Source organism: Tauraco erythrolophus, chromosome 12 (assembly GCF_009769465.1).
Source record: "Tauraco erythrolophus isolate bTauEry1 chromosome 12, bTauEry1.pri, whole genome shotgun sequence".
Lineage (NCBI taxonomy): Eukaryota > Metazoa > Chordata > Aves > Musophagiformes > Musophagidae > Tauraco > Tauraco erythrolophus.
This window is the reverse complement of record NC_141476.1, coordinates 17,897,932-17,914,638: the sequence shown is the minus strand read 5'-3', so window position 1 is coordinate 17,914,638 and position 16,707 is coordinate 17,897,932. Positions and strand designations below refer to the sequence as shown.

Here is a 16,707-nt window from a genome sequence, read left to right as displayed (position 1 = left end):
TTCAGTGGAATTAGCTGCTGGCGAAGCCCAAGGCGGGCGCCGGACGTCAGTTTTGGCATCTGAGCCGACCGGAGCGCCCGGTTATTTCGGAAGGTGACCGCTTACGTCAAAGGCATTAGTGGAAAGGACGCGGCAGCGCTGCCACACTGCCAGCCGCCGGAGGAGCAGACCGCGGGGCTCCGCGCTCCCGCCCGCCGGCCGCGCAGATCCCGCCGCGCCGGGCCCCGCCCCGCCTGACGGCATCGCGGCGCGACGGCGCCATTTCCTGCCGGCGGGGCCGGGCGGGCGGCTGATGGCCTCGCAGGACGTGCTCGGCCAGACCACCCGGCTGGCCTCCTCCAGCGCTCTGCTGCAGGTGCGGGACCGCCCCGGGCCGCCTCCCTCTTCTTCCTCCTCCTCCTCCTCCGCGGTGCCTGGCGGGAGTGGCCGCAGCCCCGCTCGGCCCGCAGGTGTTTCCCGTGCGCCTTCCCTCACAGGTGCTGTTCCGGCTGGTCACCTTCGGGCTGAACGCGTTCACGCTGCGCTACCTCTCCAGAGAGCTGCTCGGCGTGGTCGGCGTGAGGTGAGGAGGGCGAGGCGCTCCCGGGCTGCAGGCGCCTGTCCCGCGTCCCGCCCGCGCTGTTCGCCTGCAGCCCGGCCGGCGTACGCGAGGCGTCCCGGGGAGCGGGGCTCCCGGCGCCCTGGGCCCCGCCGAAGGCGTTGGCGCTTGCTTTAGGGTCTCTGGGTCCCTGCGGGGCGTTGCTGATAGCGCTTTGCATAAGGCTGTTTAATTTACTGGTAGGTGTTCTACAGGGCCTGAGCATTCGGCGTCTCCCAGTTTCCTTTCTGGCCTGAAACACGGGCAGTGCTGCCTTCCTTTCCGTGTCCAGCCATCAGCTTGCCGAGGAAAAGCTGGACACGATTGCGTGTTGTGGACTGTTGCTATACAGTAAATTTTGTGATTTGTAGCGTGCTTAAAGTATTTTTGTCATTTGAATAATCATACATAATTACTTTCCCTCCTTTTTTAGGAGATGGTGGTAATTTAACTCACATCGTCACGTTTTCTTTCTTTTTTCATACCTGTTATATTTGTATGTCAGGCGGTCCTGTGTAAACTGTCTGTGATGCTACTGCGTGAAGGATTTCAGAAGTAGTATGTAAAGAAATATTTTTTGTTTCCCCTTTTTTTTCTTTTCTTTTTTCCCCCCTCATGTCCTTTAGGCTAACTCTGCTGTATTCAACAGTTGTCTTCCTGGCCAGGGAGGCGTTTCGCAGAGCCTGTTTGAGTGGAAGTACAAAGCGAAACTGGACCAAAACAATTAATCTGTTGTGGCTGACGTAAGACACCTTTAAAAATTTACTTCCTTAGAACTTGTTTCTGATTTTTGTTTGAGAGCTCACAAAACGAGAGCAAGTCTTTATTTACTGGGGTAATTATTTCAGCATTGAGCATTTAGTAGCCTCAGTCAGGATTCAGGACTGATGCAGGAAGCTGCTCAAGTCTGTTGCTTTAGTATTTATGAACTTGTTCTCTTTTTGGAGCACGTGGGAAAGTGCATCACCAAAGGTGTTGTCAAGAGCCATTTATCGTCCTTTAGTCTGGAGTTTCAGTTATGTTGTAGTGGTTAAAGGAAAAATCCTGTTGCACAAATACAGAATCCTTTTATTTTTTTTATCTGCCTGCTCAGTCTTCCTCTTTTATTACTTGATATGCATTTATGAAGCTGCTTTAGATGTTTTTTTTTTTCCCCTGCAAACTAATTTTTTTCTGTGTCTTGAGACCTGATGCAGGTTAATGGCATGGCAACATAAATGTTTGTGTTGGATAGGAGGGATGTAAAAAGGTAAAAAAAAGGGTGGAAATGAGCAACAGGGAGTAAGTAGGACTACTTCTTTCAACTACAGTGCTGTTTATAGCAGAAAGTGGATGGCTTAAAGTCTATGTGAAGCTGCAACCAGAGAGTGTAATCGCACATTGCAGCTAAGTGGATTTTATGACTTATTTTTTCCCTTCTGTTTCCTGGACACACCTCTCTGCTACTTCCCTTCTGTCAGATCTTGCAGCTGTGCAGCCACAATTAGGTGAGCTGGGAAGTAAGTTCATCTGTGTGATGTGGTGGAAAACTACCCCTTAGTAGTCTTCCATTGAGTTACCCTACTGACTTTCCCTGGAACTGCACAGCTGTCAATTAGATCTGGCCCGGGAGTGGAAGGCTGTGCGTGGTCATCTGCATCCAGGTATAAAAAAAAAAGAGATTATCGCTTTCAGGGATGTGTTTAATAGTAGTATTTTAAGGGTATTACATCTGTTCTCATCACTGCAGTTTTCTGCTATTTGACAGCATTTCAAACAGGCATTAAATGATCATTAACAATGACTGTGTGCACTTTTTTCTTTTTAAATTTTTCCTTATAGAGAAGCAAAACTTAAAAAGATTAACTTTCTTGAAGTATCTGAAATAAGTCTTAGGAGCTTGATGTCAGATACCTTAGGGATCTGATAATGGGAGGGTCAAACTGATCCTGCTGCATTTCTGTACTCTGCCAGAAGCTTCATGTTCCTAAAGCAGTGTCAACAGAAGGTAATACCTGTCTACGCTCCTATGTCTAGCTAATGAAAGTGGCTCTGAGCTACAGTGGAGCATTGTGCACTGGCAAACCTGAGGTGCAGGCATGCTTTTTTTTTTTCTGCTCACTCTGCTGTCTCTCTCTGGAGAACCAGTGATTTCTAGAAGAGCAGGACTAGCGGTTGGAGTGGTGGCATCTATCTGTTAGAGCAAGATCCAACAAAGCTTGTCTGCCAAACCCCTGGTAACCACAGACTATAAAGATTGCAGCAGAGGAGTTTACGGTGTTCTGCAGGCTGATTAGGGATCAGAATTGTTCAGTCCTAGGGAACAAGAAATGCAGATAGTTGTCGATACGTTAGGTTCTTGAGTAGAAAATAGACAAGTCAGAAAAACGTTTTGTGTGTCTAGCAAAGAGTACCTTGAAGATGTTCCTTATTAAAAAAAAAAGTATTATTGGTATAGTAACAATAGAAATTATTTCCTCAGGGCCTTTTAAAAAAATTATTATGGTCATATGTGATGTTTTAATCTCATTTTCTTTGTGTTTTTTTTTTCTTTTTTTTTCCTGGTAATGTAACATTTCTATTGATTTGGTTTTATGTTAACTTTTTAGAGTCCCTCTTGGTGTTTTTTGGTCTATTTTCTTGGGCTTAGTCTGGCTACACTTGCTTGAAGTACCTGATCCTTCTGTGGTTCCTCATTACCAGGCTGGTGTAGTGGCGTTTGGTCTTTCTGCAATTATTGAACTTCTGGGAGAACCGTTCTGGGTTTTAGCACAAGCCCATTTGTTTGTCAGACTTAAGGTTAGTACAGTACATGGGGATATAGGCATGTGGGGGAATTATCTTTCTCATTGAAAAGTGCAGATTACTGAACTAGATCTTGCTATATTCAAGCATATAAGAAAAGAAACTTACGAGTACTGTTTAATACTGTATGACATAGTTGTAACACAGATATGAATTTGTATCTTTTAAAGCAAGAAAGTTGTTTTATTTAGAAATGATCATCTTAGTGATCATTAAATACTTAATCATGAGTTTTAATTGGAGGGAGAGGCACACAGCTTCCGCAATTTTGCATTTCAGTTGATTGTTGGTATGAAATTGCAAAATGCAACAACTGAGAACATGATTGTCCCAAGCGAAGTTTTCACCCTCATGTCCCGTACAAAGGACTGGAAAAGTGCAATGGAGCAACTGTGAAATGCAAGAATGGAAAATTTACTGAGAAATTACAGTCTAAGATGGCCAACTCAGCAGAAAGAAACACTATGATACAGTCACACTGATTTGAAACTGTGATATTCCTACGTGAATTCTGTGTGTGAAACTAATGTATTTTAAGTTTGTATATGTGATTAAGTTGACAGAAAAATAAGCCTTTTCTGTTTTCTCTTTCTTAAAGATAATTGCTGAAAGCCTTTCAGTACTGTCGAAATGCATTTTGACGGTTATTTTAGTAGTGCTTTATCCTCAATGGGGACTCTACATTTTTTCCTTGGCTCAGGTAGGTTTTCCATGTTCTCTTTTTCTGTAAATTCTTGATTAATCTGAATTTTTATTTGCCTTCAACATTTAGCCTACTAAATAACTTAGGAGAGGTGAGAGAAGATGCTCCTTGGAGGTTTAAGATTTAGCACTTGTATTTAGTATTTTCCTGATACTCATTATTGACTTGGCACTTTGACCTTGAGCAGTTGAATGAAGGTAAGAGAAAGCACCTTCTTCTGTCTATGAAGGCACATTTTATGAATAAGGTATGTTATTCCGTACAAGTTTTATGTTGACTCTTTTTCATAATGAGTTACACATTCTGATGCCTGAAGACTCTGTTAGCCACCTGGCTTCAGAATTAATGTTAGGCTTTGAGTTCTACCATGTAGAAGATGATAATCACATGTAACTTTATCAGCCTGTACCACCAATCTATATGTCCTTATCAGAAGGTGCGAATCATATGTAACCTGTACTTGGGTTAAAACTTTTTCTTTAATGAAGAAGGGTTATATTGTCACCTGAAAAATAGTGTTGTGGCCTATGCACTATCAGTTCACCTAGAAATAAAAATGTGATCTACCTTAGATGTGGACATTAGGTTATTTTTTTGTTCAGTTTTTGCAGTGGCTGTAGTAGGTAGCTTATAACTGACTGAAGCTGGCGAAAAGGAGACTGAGGGGGGAGACCTTAGCGCTCTCTACAACGCCCTGAAAGGAGGTTGTAGCGAGGTTAGTGTTGGTCTCTTCTCCCAATTAACAAGTAGTAGGAGAAGAGGAAGTGGCCTCAAGTTGTGCCAGGAGAGGTTTAGATTGAGTATTAGAAAAAATTTCTTCACTGAAAGAAGCAATGTCAAGCATTGGAACAGGCTGCCTGGGGAAGTGGTTGAGTCACTATCCCTGGAGGTATTTAAAAGACTTGTAGACGTGGTGCCTTGGGACACAATTTAGTGGTGGACTTGGTTGGCAGTGTTGGGTTAATGGTTGGGCTCAATGGTTTTAAAGATCTTTTCCAACTTAAATGATTCTATGAAGTAAGAGATGTAGGCAGTAGCTACTCTGTCAACTTCATTTTTGACTGAGTGAATAATTGCTGTATAATTGGATTTTAAATAATCATTCTAAAAATACTGAATAGAACATAAAAGTTAGCAAAGGGTTGTGATCTACAGATAAAGAAAAAGAAAAAAGATCAGCGTTCTTGAAAGGTGTTAAAAGTTTTCACCTAGTTTAATATTTGACAGGAGCAAGGACTACTTACATTTTTCTCTCAGTGAATTTGGAACTCTAGGATGTAATTCTAGCATGTAATTCTACATTTATAAGTTGATTTTATATCACTGTTTGTTTTTCTTCTCTATCTTTCTAGCTTTTATATGTCAGTGTTCTGGTAATGTGCTATGTAATTTATTTTGTGATGTTTTTGGGATCTCCTGAAGCAACAAAGAAGTCATTTCCAGTTTCTAGAATGAAAGCTCTATTACCTAAATTGGTGGAAGATGAGGTATGGTTGCACAGTTAATTTCATGATTTTTTTTTAAGTCTTTCTTCAGAGAGCTTTGAAAATTAGTTTGAGATAGTGGAGTTAATTGAGTGATTTTGGGGATATACTGCACTGTAAATGATGTGACCAAATAAGGAAAAAAAATTACATAAAAATTCTGTTTGTAGTTTGTATTAGTAAAATCCTTGTCAGAAAAACATTATGAAACCTCATCTCTCTGTGGTGATGAGCTTGTTGCTGACTTATCTTTTAGTATCTTTGCACAAACCATTAACTGGAGATAGAACATCTGCAGTGTGGAGGGGAATGACCAGGTGTCACGGGATCTGAGGCAGGAAGGAAACCAGAACCGTTTTACCGGGGATTTTGGCATTTGGACTTTTCCACAAAATAAACGTGGTGGTAGAAAGCATCCTGCAGGTAGTCAAATAGCTCTGGTGTTCTCTCAAAAGAAAAAGAGGCAAAGAAAGAAATGGAAAGACACAGTGAGGAAGGAGACATTTTGAAAAAGATTTGCAGATAGAGAAGATAAAGGCGGTTCTAGGTTGCAAGACTTGTAGGGACAGTTTGAAGAGCGGTTAATAATTTGTGTCTACCATGAAGGTCAAAGTTATGTTGGCATGCTAAACAGCATGAGGCTTTTTTTCCCTGTCTCTAACTTTGGTTAGTGTTTTCTGTAGAAAGCTTGTCTGGATACTTTTATCTGTGACAACACTTAATTTTCAGCAAGGGGAAAAGTCTTTGCCAGATCAGAGTGATACTGGTGCTTGAATTTAGCAGCTTTAGTAATATGACATTATGGGTTTTCCTAATCACTGTAGTTAAAGCTAGCCTAGAGTATTGTACTGGCTTTATATTTCCTATTTCCACTCTGTAGTTTCAATCGTCTTTATTACATTTCAGTACCTTTTTTGCAGACCTTTGTTAACTGGAAGGAAGCACGGCTGACTTGGAGTTTCTTCAAACAATCCTTCTTGAAACAGATTTTGACAGAGGGTGAGGCTTGATGTGTAGTTGTGACGGAGAAGGGCTAGTGAATATTATTTACAAAATGGACTTAAAGCTTGAGAAAGCTGACGGGTGGGGGTGGACATGTGAGTTTCAGAGATTGTTGCCAGTATATGTTACCAACCTGAATGAAGCTTTTGGAGGGTATTCTGAACTAGGTACTGTCCTGTTTGACTTTGTCTTTGGAATACTTAATGTTGGAAGTGCTTGAACAAGTATTGGGAAAGATTTAGGGACTTGTTCTTAAGTTCTTTATTTTGACCTTACAGGTGAACGTTATGTGATGACTTTTTTGAACGTGTTAAATTTTGGAGATCAGGGTAAGTGTGATGGTGCTGTACAGTGGTGACACGGTTTTCTTAGTCACTGCTTCTTCAGATGGTTCTGAAAATGACTTAAAGTACTTGAAGATAACCTGAAAATCTGAGAAGGTTTTAAAGCCTTTGTGACTTTGAGATACGTTTCAGAAAATGATTGGTATAGAAAAGAATTTAAGATCTTGGATTTTCATTTTATTTTTTCTTTGGATCAAAACTTGCCAATTGGATATGTGATGCCATGTGTCTTGTTTCTTTTTTTAAAAAAACCCCTTCATTAGTGTCTGATGAATTATTGTTGTCTGTTTTCCTGCTGTTTTCTGTCTTCCTTTTGAATCTGTATTAGCTGTTATGGCAAGAACATGATTGTTTATAGCGTTGTGTCTCAAAACTGAATTATGTTCTGTAAAATAATTCAGTGTGGTTACAGAGTAATGTGTGGCAGTCGCTGTTCGGGTGGCTGAGTTGGCAGCACCTCAGGTCTTTGTAGCTTAGGGAAGGGAAATAGGCTGTAATTGTTGGCCTGCTGTTAGAGGTTTCTTGGCTAGTTTGAATCACTTTTAATTGCTGGCAGTAGTATGTTCCCATACCCATAAATACTGAGTATATGTGCTTGCCACCACTAACTGTGGCCACTTCTGATCCTCTCCCCTGCGGAACAGTTGAGCTCCCTCTTACTTGGAGGGTCTTTAAAAAGCAATGAGTACAAAAATGCCTATACCCTCAAAATGCTGAGTAACGTTGGTTCCACGTCCTTTGAAATCAGCCAGAACCTTGTTCTGTTGTTTCACTGTGACCGTGTGAAGCACTTACCCCTACGCCTGACTCTGTATTCTCTCAGTGACTGTACTCTGTGTGTACATAGATGTCTCAGCAGGTTTTGAGTAATATTTTGCTGAGGATGGAAGTGCTGGTAAAACGCTCTTCCGCTTTAGTGAAAGTAAAAAGAAAGAAAAACCTCGCACTAAAGGTAGATATCTTTCTCTTCTGTGTCAGTAAATCCTTACACTCCTGTTCTCATTCAGTGAAATTCATCAGGCTCTTTTAACTTCCTCAACAGTAAGAATTTTACGTGTGGCATGGTGCTGTTACTAGATTCACATCTCTGTAGTCAATGCTTTTGCCCTAGCTTTGCCATCTATGAGCCAGCCTTATAATTATGAGCTGTGGTTGCTGTGACTGTCAGAGTTTTTAGGGAACACCGCTTTAAAGTTGCACTAAATTCCACTTGTTTTCTCTTTGTTTGGTGGAAACGTTAAATTAGAATTCACGTCATCGTTGAAGACTTGGAATTAAAATGTGTCCAAAAAAAATTACTGGTTGCTATATTGATTTTTTGTTTTGTTTTTTTTAAAGGTGTATATGATATCGTGAATAATCTTGGTTCACTGGTGGCCAGGTTTATCTTTTTGCCTATTGAGGAGAGTTTTTATGTCTTTTTTGCTAAAGTGTTGGAAAGAGGGAAGAATGTAAAGGATCAGAAGCAGGTATGTTTATTTTGGATTAATTACATGTCAAAAGCTTGATTTTTGTTACAGATAAGTTGCGTGACAGAAGCGTGTGTTTAAATTTTAGTATAAAGGCTGTTAAAATTGAAAAGTTGAAGTGGAGAACAGAAATGTCGAGTGAGACTGGACCAAAAAGAAAAGAAAATAGGTAAAATGCTCATGAAATAAAAATTAAGATATTCAGTGGCATAATACTGTTTTCAGTCACAACTGAAGTTAATGTCATCTGCTCCAAGCAGTGTGATGTAAACCCTAGTATACTTTGCGTTTCCAGGTATACTTAGGCAATTATTTAAGTAATGAAAGCATGCTATTTCTAGCAAATAAATGCTGTCTGAAAATATTTGACTGACTTGAAAATACTTAGCACTACTGTTAAGTATTAAACAGTAGTGTTTCCAAAGAGTGCAGTTTTGGGAAGAAAAGAATTGTATTTTTCTTGAGCTTTTGAATTGTGTGTGGAATATCAGTGGTTAAACCAACAAGACCTTTGTTCCACAGAGTAATATTCATGCACGCTCTAGGTAAGAAATTCTTGATCAGTCATGAAAGTTGTGCTGGGATTTTATGTGATGCTCTGACAACTTTTTGCGGTGATCCTGCTACTTGCATTTGCAGTTAGTCAAATCCCATCCTTCAGGTCGTTGGTGGGCTACAAAAGGCATACGTGTATATTGTATATAATGTGCCTGGTGTGTCTGACTGGCAAAATGGTTCTGACCTGTCACTGTATGTAATGAAATCACATCACAAGCAATAAAATCTGACCCTCCTGCTGACTCGGAGCGTGGCCTTGGGCAGAGGCAGTGCTCTTATTTGCCCTTTACTGATAAACAAGTGCCAGTGCTCTTTGTGCGTTTCCTTGGACAGACACGTTCATGGCTAATATTTGCGTAGAATTTGTAATGAATAAAACATAGAATGGAATAATAAACATATTAAAATTGTTGGAAGTTAAGATCGTGTGTGGATAATTCAATAACAAAGGATACGTTTCACACCACGCCTTTTTACACGGCACAAACCATTTTTTTTCTGTCAAGTCGCTTTTCTGCATGAAAATAATGATTACGTTGATTCTGATTCGTGTAATTGACACTTTTTTTCAGGATGATGTTGCTATGGCTGCAAATGTATTAGAACTGCTGTTGAAACTTGTGCTTCTGATTGGCCTTACCATCACGGTTTTTGGCTATGCTTATTCTCAGCTGGCTCTGGATATTTATGGAGGCTCAGTGCTCAGTTCTGGAACAGGTAAAGATTTAAAGAAGTCATTCTTTACAAAGAGAAACTGCAGCTATTATGAATTCTCACATAAATCAGCAGATTTATTTTTTTTCAGTAAAACTCCAATTGAAATCAGTGACTTAGCAGGTTGGAATCCAGAACTTATGCCTTCATAGTAACATCTTTAGTATGTAGTCATAAACTAAAACGTACTGAGGCCCTCTAGATATGCCCTACCTTCCTGTAATTTCACATCATTGGAAAAGAACTTTTTAAAGGATTGTTTGACTACTCCATGGTGAAAAATTCCTAACTCCAGCTGTCTAAAAACAACACACCCCCCCAACCCCATACAACAAATGGGAAACAAAGAATCCATAGTTTTAGCATAAAAACAATAATACTTTTTGTTTTAAGGTGTTAAACCATATAATGGTAACAGTCTTGCTATAGTTGTACGTTTTGAGGATTTTTACAAATCTGTCCGCAGAAGCAGTCAAGGAATTCATAGGTCACCTTGGATTTTCAGGAGAGAAAACAGAGGTTTATTTGATGCCTTCTTGAAACATAAACACACAAATTGTAGCCTGGAGTTTTCTTGAGTTCTTTCAGTGGTTTGTCAGTTGACCTACAGTAGGTCCAGCTAGAAGAAACAATCTGCCTTCTGTAGCTGAGCCCTGTGTAATGACTGGGTTCCCAGCTGATCTGTCTTGGGTGATGATCTAGCAGCTCCTCCAAGGAGTTGTTTTGTTGCGTTTCTGTCTGGAAATTTTGCCCATTACCATCATGGGAGAGTTCTGGGTTGCGTTTTACGTTTCACATCTATTCTAAGTAAGAGAGGGTTACAGCGAAGATGAAAGCACGTGACAGTGTATTGTATTGAAGACAGTTGCACCTTCAAATAATAACCTTTGAATATTGCTTATTGAGTACTAAAATAAATTGCCATTACCTTATTTAGAGTTAAAATAATTTGATATATTCTAACCCCATGACAGCTTTTCTGTTTTCAAATGTTAAGCATTTAGATATTTTTACTTTAGACCCTTGCATGTTATGTGAAAGCTGGTGCTGGTTTTGTGTAGTGATTTTAAGGAAAACCCTGAGTCTGCATGACCAAGAAAAAGTGTTAATAACTTTTGCATGTTGATTTGCTGCTGGTTTTATCAGATTTGTTTCTAATTTTGGAAGCAAATGTTGTGAAAAGTTGGCATCCTGGACCCTGGCAGCCAACTCTTTTTATTAAGATGATGTTTTTTGTCCCTCTTTCTCTTCAAAAATGGATGTCTGGGCCTAATCTTTTAGACATGCTTACTTGACTGAAAAGGACTATGTTTAGGAATATGTGTGCAAGTCAAGTGACTCACAAGCAATTTCATTAATTTTTTTTTACCTAATGATTATGTGTGAAAATGGAATGTTGAGCACGTGTACTGACCCAGTTGACCAGGTATTTGTGTGTATATTCATTTGCATATTTTTATTCTCCTCCCTTGCCCCTCAGTGCTCTCTAGTCTAATGTTTTTATGCATACTTGAGGAGAAAGTCTTCAGCTCTGCCCCATGTCTGCAGCGTATTTACTGTTCACTGGGTGATTGTTCTTTAGAACTGAAACAGGAGGAGACTCAGTAATGACATGAATTACAGTGCTGCCATCAAGGAGGAGTATTCAAGGATGCACACTAACCTGTTAAAAAGCATGGGAGTTTTTTCCCAGTGTTATGATTTCTAAAGGACAAGAAAAAGATTAAAGTTTGAATTGAGAATTTTGAAGTCATATATAATTTTATCTCTGACCCATAAATATCTGAACATAATTTTTTCTAGCACAATTTTGAATGTGTTGAGCAACCTTTCTGTTTTTCTTACTGTTGTATTTGAAATACACGTTTTATTGCTTTTAGTACTTCATAATGACTGTTGGACTGATTTCCATGAATGTCTGTCCAATAGATGTGGGCTATGATAAATATTAATCATTATTTGGGAAATCTCTTTTAATAAAATACTTTTTTTCGTGGATATCTTTTCTGTTGCTATAAAAACTGCTGTTCTTGAGTGGTTTGGGTTTTGTTTTTATTTTGCTTTATTTATTTGTGTTCTTGTCAAGGTATTTAGACAGGAAGCTTGTTCAAATGAACTGAAGTGTGTCCATTATTAGTGGTAACATTGCAACTTTATCTCTTAGTACCAGTGAGTGTAAATACAATGTGGTTTTAGAAAAGAAATTATAATCTACTTATCATTTGAATGTGTTTTTTAGGTCCAGATCTCCTCCGATGTTACTCTTTATATGTCCTATTTCTCGCTATTAATGGAGTGACAGAATGTTTTACGTTTGCTTTGATGTGCAAAGAAGAGGTAGACAGGTAGGAAATACTGTCCCCAAGATATTCCTGAGGTTAATCTGCATATGGTTTGCTTGGAGTTCAGTCTGTAAACAGAACACTTATTCTGTGTGGGTGTATGTCTGGAAATGCCTTTTTTTCCAAAGAGCAAACTATTCTGCAGTCACATTCTGCAGGAGCTATGATCCTTGACTCCAGAGCCAGGTGCAACAGATGGGCAAGGAAACGTGCACTACTTTTGTTTTTTTACATGCTTGTATTTGTTGATAAACATTGATGTTAAAAATTTGTTTGTAATGACCTTATGAAGAGATTGTTGCGTTTGCAATCAGCATAAATGCATCCTGCCCCACTGAAAACCATCTCCTTACTTAGCTGTCTGCGTGCAGATTGAGATGTAGAATCTTCAGCAAATGTTTAACTGTTCGAGTGAAAAGGTCAGAAATAAGAAATAAAAAGATGGTTAAATTAGCTTTTAGTACCTCACTAACTGGAAAAGTAATTTAAATGTGAAGTCTTGTTTTCTGTACATATGTGCTTGAAGTTGGAGTTTTTAAGACAGATCATCACTTAAAACTCACTAAAATTTTGCAGCTGTTAAAATTTTTCGTATACAGTTACTGTGTATCAGGTGTGATTCGGAACAATCTACTTTGTGGATCTGAATTCAGCGGTTTATCTACTTTAAGTAGGAGGTTGGACTAAATGGCTTCCCAAGATCCTTTCCAGCCTGATTTCATCCTGGGTTACTGACTTTGAAGTCCGGTTGCCTTCCCAGTTGCTGCCATCAAGCTTTTCCTAGCAGCTGTCCCTTACAAGGCCTTTCCAAATGAATTTCCATGAGATTACTTTCCGCTGTCTAAGTGGTATGTTTTAGGCTTAGCAAGGCTGCTTTCATGACTGCTTTGATGTATGAACTTGTTCTCAAAGCTGCTGTTTGGAGCAGAAACTAAATAAAATGTCATCTTGTTGTTGAGCATTATTTTTCTTTAATACATAGCTAAAATAAAATAGAAAAAAATGCACAGGTTTTTACATTACCAATCATTGTTACTAAGTTTGACTTTCTGAAATGAGTATACAGCTGATTAGTGAAATAGAATTTCCTTCACGTAATGCAGTTCTTGGTTTAATTTGTTTTGAGGTATTTTTCCATTCTTTCAATTAATTTTTTAAATTAACATCTCAGTTCTCATATTTATGTTCGTCCATTAGAAGACAGTAAGAGAATTTTTGTTTCTCATTTTAGAAAATAAATTGTGGTATTTCTTCAAAGATAATGTTAGTAAATAAATCTGTAACTGTATACATTGTTGTTTCTTTTCTTTCCCTAGGTACAATTTTGTTATGCTGGCCTTGTCCTTCACATTTCTATGCATCTCTTATTTCTTGACCCACTGGCATGGCAGCGTAGGCTTTGTCCTTGCCAACTGCTTTAACATGGGTATTCGAATAGCTCACAGCATCCACTATATCTACCATTACTTCAAAGAAAGCACTTACAGACCTTTGACAGGCTTGCTTCCCTCACCGTTTTTGGTACTCGTTTATATCATAAGTGGAATAGTCACTGGTTTCTCAGAGGTAAGCCATCTTTTCTCAGGTTTTGCTTTCACTGTGAAAGTTAGTCTCAAATGACTGTTGTGTCCACAAGTAGAGGAATTCCATCAGTAAAAAAAGGCTTAGAAGGATAGGCTGGAAGACTTGCATTACAGGCAAGGCAAGATACAATATTAAGAGATTTTATCTTTGATACCGTTATCTCTGCCACCTGTAGGAGATGTATCTGACAAGTAAAATAAAATTTAACACATTTCTGCTGTCTCTAGATAAATCCATGTCCTTAATAATAACTGAAGTTTTGCAGTAGCACAAAGAAACTGTTCTTAAAAATTTTGTAATAAAAAAATGCGATAGAGGAAAAGCAACCAAAACAAGAACAGAAACAAAAATTACCAAGAGCACGTTTGTCACATTTACTCAGACTTACAGGGTGATAATTGCAGAGGCTAATTATTCTGGAGATGGTACTGTTTCAATGTACACAAATTTGACAGACTGAAAATCCATTACGCCTTAGAAAGAGCTTTATATTTTGGGATGGGAGATTTGCAGTGGGGTTTTGTTAGAAAATAGCCTAATACATTGCTGCAAAGGTGCAAACTTGCGTAACAGCACCAGCAGAGTTTTCCTAATATCTCGATTAACGTATTTCTGCATGCCAGATAATAATAAATTCCGCATTTACCAGGTATCTACTGAATGCTCATTTTTTCCTGACAGAATTTTCTTAAGAAAGAATTGTTGTGACTACTAAAGATGATTTATTGTAGGATCAGGGTATGTGGTAAAACCATGCTTGGCTTGATGGTGGTAGCATGGTCGAGAGAGATATTAGACCTTATTTTTTATTGAGACAGTAAATCTACTTTGTGCTGACTAGTTTTCCTGCAATTGCTTGTTTCCTTTGTTGTAGGTGGTGTTCTGCTGCGATAAGGGTTGGATGGCAAGGCTGGTTCACATCAGCACGGGGGCTCTGTGCTTTGCAGCAACCATCGTGACGATGTTCTGCACAGAGACCAAGCTGATCCACTTTGTCAGAAGCCAGTTCCTCTCCCGCTATATGAAGAAAGGAACATGAAATGCTCATGTGCAGAACAGTACATGCTTGCAATAAAGGACTTTTCGTACATAAGATCTGTATGAAAAAAGGTTTCCACATATGTTTATTGGAAGCATTGATATTGGAGTGGCAATGCAAAAGATGACCAGTAGTGTTTTGTCTTCTAAACTGGTCAGTACAGTGAAAGAGATTTGAGTAATTTTCTCTTTATGCATCATTCTTTCCTAAAGCTTTTCTCCAAACAGCCTTTTTGGTAATGAAAGAAGATCTAAGATACGGCCTTCTGACATAACCTTTTTGACAGACTTCACTGAGAGAGAGCTGGTATTCTTACCAGTGGGAACTCCATGTATGAAGGCAGCATACTGCTTACATCTTAAGATGTAATTAAGAATGCCCTTCTTTGGCATGGTGGGCTGCTTAACTGCTTAGAACATAAACAGTCTGACAAAAGCCAAACAAAGCAAAAGCTGAAGAAAACACTAGAGCAAGGACCAATAGCAGTAGAACTGTTACTGAAGTAGAACGTAACGCGGTGCAGAGATACCAAGTTGTCAGTGTTTCAAAGTGTAAAGCGGTGAACAGAAAGTTCTGATGTTTACAAGTAAGTTAATAGCATGTACAGAATGTGTCCATGCTAGCTATCTGAGATTATTTCGTTCAGTGTATCATTCATTTATGAGGATATTGATTAACATTGCAAAAATACTCTGAAACCTTAGCTAAAAGAAAAAAGGAGTTTTGAGCTGTGTTTTAGAGAAAGTGTTAAGTACCTGAACTTCCAGAAGGTTGATCATAAAACTTCTTGCTTTCACTCCAGTGCTTTTTGGTTTTGTCTGAGATTTTAAATGCCAGGACAAACAAATTTGTCTCAAAAATTATTTTGTCTTGTCTGTGAATTTGAATGTTAAATATATTTAATAAGATTTCTGTCAAGGATTTATGCATATTGAAACTTCTGTTATTGGATAGAAAATTCTTTCTGTTGCAACCAGTTTTCCTCATGTCTTGTTCCTTTACTTGTTAAATCTTAACCTCTGTGTTGTGGGTTTTTTTTTGAATTGTTGAAAATTTGGACGTTTGGAAGTTCTAAAATTAGATCTTAGGCTGCTGTTCTAGGTTTACTCATGGTGCATTTTACTGCTGGTCTAAGAGCTGAATTTGGCAATTTCAGAATGTGCAAGTGGCAGGTTTGTGGTGACCATTGTTCCCTTTGCGGATTTTGGATGGACCAAAAAATGTCAAATGATGAAAAAAACGTGTGCTCAGACATTTACAGTCAAAAGCTTTTAGTTTAATTACGTAGCAATTCCTCAGATCCTCAGACTGCTTAAAAAATTACTTCACTGTAATGGATTGTGAAGTTCATCCTGGTCACCGTAGCTCACAGAGTGAAATGCTTTCTGGTGTCAGTGTCTTCAGTTTGGTGCTCTTAGAAACAGTTTCTAAGCTCTGGTAATTGTGACTTGGAGAATATCACCAGAGGTACTTTATATGATAATTTGGTAATTGAAAAATTACCACAGAGAAGCCAAAAATGTAACAGTAGGACGAAGAGAAAGCTGCACGTCCTCAGCTAATGGTGGTGTCTCCATTGCCTGACTGGAGGTAGTGGAGAGAGACTTGCTGATTCTTCTGAAGTTATTAATGAAATCTATCTAAATAAAACAAACTTTGCATTTTTCTCTCCTGCTAAGTGAATTTGGTAGTTCTTTGCCTTTTAAATTTTTCTCTTAGTTATCTTGCACCTTTTTTCTCGTTTCTTTTGGGTATGGAGTTTGTTGTGAAGTACAGCTCCACACATTGCAGAGGATTGAAATGTCGTTATTGTAAATTGTCAATGCATTTCCTTTACCTACTTGTTCATAATTAAAAAAAAAAGGACAATTGAACTTGGATTCTTTACGGTCTGTCTTTTTCTGCATGACTTTGGGACCTTACTGTGGGAACGCCAATGTTTTCAATGAATTTTAACTAATTCTTGGAATGAGGAGGGTTTTGGTAGCCCTGCACTTCAAGTGCTTTGGAGATTGAAGAGCTTTCATACAAAATGAGCTTGAAGTTCTACTGTCTTGTCTAGTCTTATGATTTCAGCTGTACGGTGATATTACTTCTGCTGCCAGGA

At 38.9% G+C, this 16,707-nt stretch overlaps 1 protein-coding gene across 1 annotated transcript; it reads left to right on the top strand.

The window, feature by feature from the left end:
* The first annotated feature begins 292 nt into the window (after positions 1–292).
* Positions 293–16,453, top strand: RFT1 (RFT1 glycolipid translocator homolog). The gene is made up of 13 exons (XM_086618850.1): positions 293–355; positions 477–562; positions 1,204–1,320; positions 3,166–3,355; positions 3,960–4,061; positions 5,417–5,551; positions 6,469–6,547; positions 6,829–6,879; positions 8,233–8,363; positions 9,494–9,638; positions 11,875–11,980; positions 13,294–13,543; positions 14,436–16,453. Exons 1-13 carry the CDS (start codon positions 293–295, stop codon positions 14,598–14,600), a joined length of 1,620 nt encoding a protein of 539 aa, XP_086474976.1. The 3' UTR covers positions 14,601–16,453.
* Positions 16,454–16,707: the final 254 nt, after the last annotated feature.

Bases quoted from the DNA above. Each gene is read 5' to 3' on its own strand.
- RFT1 (XM_086618850.1), top strand. From the start codon at position 293: ATGGCCTCGCAGGACGTGCTCGGCCAGACCACCCGGCTGGCCTCCTCC. The intron at 3,356-3,959 runs GTTAGTACAGTA...TCTTTCTTAAAG, and splicing joins ATTTGTTTGTCAGACTTAAG to ATAATTGCTGAAAGCCTTTC. The intron at 5,552-6,468 runs GTATGGTTGCAC...CCTTTTTTGCAG, and splicing joins CTAAATTGGTGGAAGATGAG to ACCTTTGTTAACTGGAAGGA.